This window comes from Physeter macrocephalus, chromosome 8, assembly GCF_002837175.3.
Source record: "Physeter macrocephalus isolate SW-GA chromosome 8, ASM283717v5, whole genome shotgun sequence".
Taxonomy (NCBI): domain Eukaryota; kingdom Metazoa; phylum Chordata; class Mammalia; order Artiodactyla; family Physeteridae; genus Physeter; species Physeter macrocephalus.
Genome location: NC_041221.1, coordinates 13246339 through 13248268, shown reverse-complemented (window position 1 = coordinate 13248268; position 1930 = coordinate 13246339). Strand labels below are relative to the sequence as shown.

Genomic DNA, 1930 nt, shown 5'->3' with positions numbered 1-1930 from the left:
GGCGTGTGCTTTGGGGCGGCGTGTGCTGTGAGGGCGGCGTGTGCTGTGAGGGGGGCTTGTGCTGTGAGGGCGGCGTGTGCTGTGAGGGGGGCTTGTGCTGTGAGGGGGGCGTGTGCTTTGGGGGGGCGTGCGCTGTGAGGGCGGCGTGTGCCGTGAGGGTGTGTGTGCGTGTGGGGGGCGCGTGGGCTGCACGGCAGCGCCGGGGAGCAGACTGGCCCGCGTCCAGCTGCGTCTGGCAGTTGCGAGCCCGGGCCATCGGTCGCCTCCCCGTGTCCCAGCGAACTCATCTGTTAAACGGGGCAGTGACAGAAGCTGTCCTGTGGCGCTCTCCTGAACATGAAATGATTTATGTGCAGTGCTCAGAGCAGGGCCGGCTCACAGTGTGCCATCAAGGTCAGCTGTTACCCGTCATCAGTCACAGGCCCCGGGGCAGCGCGGTGAATTACCTGAATGGTTGTAATGGTGTCACAACCACACTTCTGGCAGACAAACTGGGAGCTGGGGGGCGGGGAGGGGGAAATAGCTGAACCGCTATCCCAACCACACTGCAATTTCTTGATTAGTAGACTTTACACATTCTCCACAGGCTTCCTTCTACATCATCACGAAACAGCTAAGAGGTGGGTTTAGCTGCCTCTGCAGAATGAACTTGAGGGGCAGGGGAGTGGCTGTCTTTACAGAATCTTTCAGTTTATGTGTGGGTGCTGCAAGACTATGAGTAATAACATTAAAGGACCGAGAAAAAAGGTAAGCACGGTGACAGCTCATCTCATGCCAAGAAACAAAAGGGCTGGACTTGAACACGAACGACGATCAGGTGAAACCTTCTTCCCCGATCACTTACTTTTTGATTAGCTTGGAGAGACGTTTCCTGTTGAAGGGAGGGATGTTTTTCCTGTTGGTTATTTCCAGGAGTCGGTCAGCAACTGCCTTGTAGTCAAACTACATGAGAAGAAAAACTAAACATCAGCCCGAAGCACAACGCTGCCTGACTTTGAAATCACATCAACTAGAGACAGGAAACCTAGAGCCTGGGATTCTGGAAGCATCCCCCAACAGGATGGGGCACACAGCATGCCTAAGGCCTGCCAGCCAGAAGCCTAAGCACTGCCTTTGAAAACTTCCTTCTATTTGTTCTCAGAAGAAGCTACTCTTTATTTGTTCTATTTCTTCCTTCGGAAAATTTAGTTGGGCATGTGCTGTTCTGTAAATTTAACCTCGATGTTCAATTTGTACTTGGTAACGCAGTAAACCTCCTTTATTTGAAAAGTACCATTGGGTTCGCTTTGTGGTATGGAACAGATCTTAGTAATTCAAGCCAAAACCGAAGACTGACATCTTTCAAATTGCCATCATACTTAAATCTCTTTGTCTCCAATAAGCTCATTACAAGAAAGGCGACACCAGTGACTGAGGGATTACAAACAACCTTACGCATTAGGTGTGTAGTTTAATCAGCTCTGACCCTAATCCCCCAGCAGCCAGGCGGCTCCACAGCAAACCTATATTCTACAAAAAGCAACACCTGCTACCAACCTGGAGAAGCAGCCCGGCGTCCTCCACGCTTCCGCCGCCATCCCGCCCGTCTTCCTCACTGACTCCCTCTTTTCCGGAGTGATATCTGCCCAGTGCTATCAAGGAACACATCCACAGACACAACTCAAATACATGGCCATGGCTACCCCCAAAGGAGCCACCCACCGTCCAATTAGGTGCCTCTTAGTGAAAAACAACATTTCATTTTCTTTTCTTAAAAAAAAAAAAAATTATTTATTTATTTGGCTGCGCCAGGTCTTAGTTGAGGCACTTGGGATCTAGTTCCCCGACCAGGGATGGAACCTGGGCCCCCTGCATTGGGAGCTCGGAGCCTTATCCAGTGGACCACCGGGGAAGTCCCCAAAAGAATGTTTCTTTTTTTTTTTTTTTTTTT

At 50.7% G+C, this 1930-nt stretch overlaps 1 protein-coding gene across 4 annotated transcripts in view; it reads right to left on the bottom strand.

The window, feature by feature from the left end:
• The window catches only part of RRP1B (ribosomal RNA processing 1B), a 24517-nt gene that overhangs the window by 7342 nt on the left and 15245 nt on the right, over positions 1 to 1930 (bottom strand). For all 4 annotated transcript variants that reach the window (XM_024120192.3, XM_028492693.2, XM_024120193.3 and 1 more), the window contains 2 exons: positions 1537 to 1631; positions 845 to 942 (listed from right to left, as the gene is read on the bottom strand). In XM_024120192.3, coding sequence (XP_023975960.1) covers positions 845 to 942; positions 1537 to 1631 — 193 coding nt within the window. The remainder of the gene's footprint in view (positions 1 to 844; positions 943 to 1536; positions 1632 to 1930) is intronic.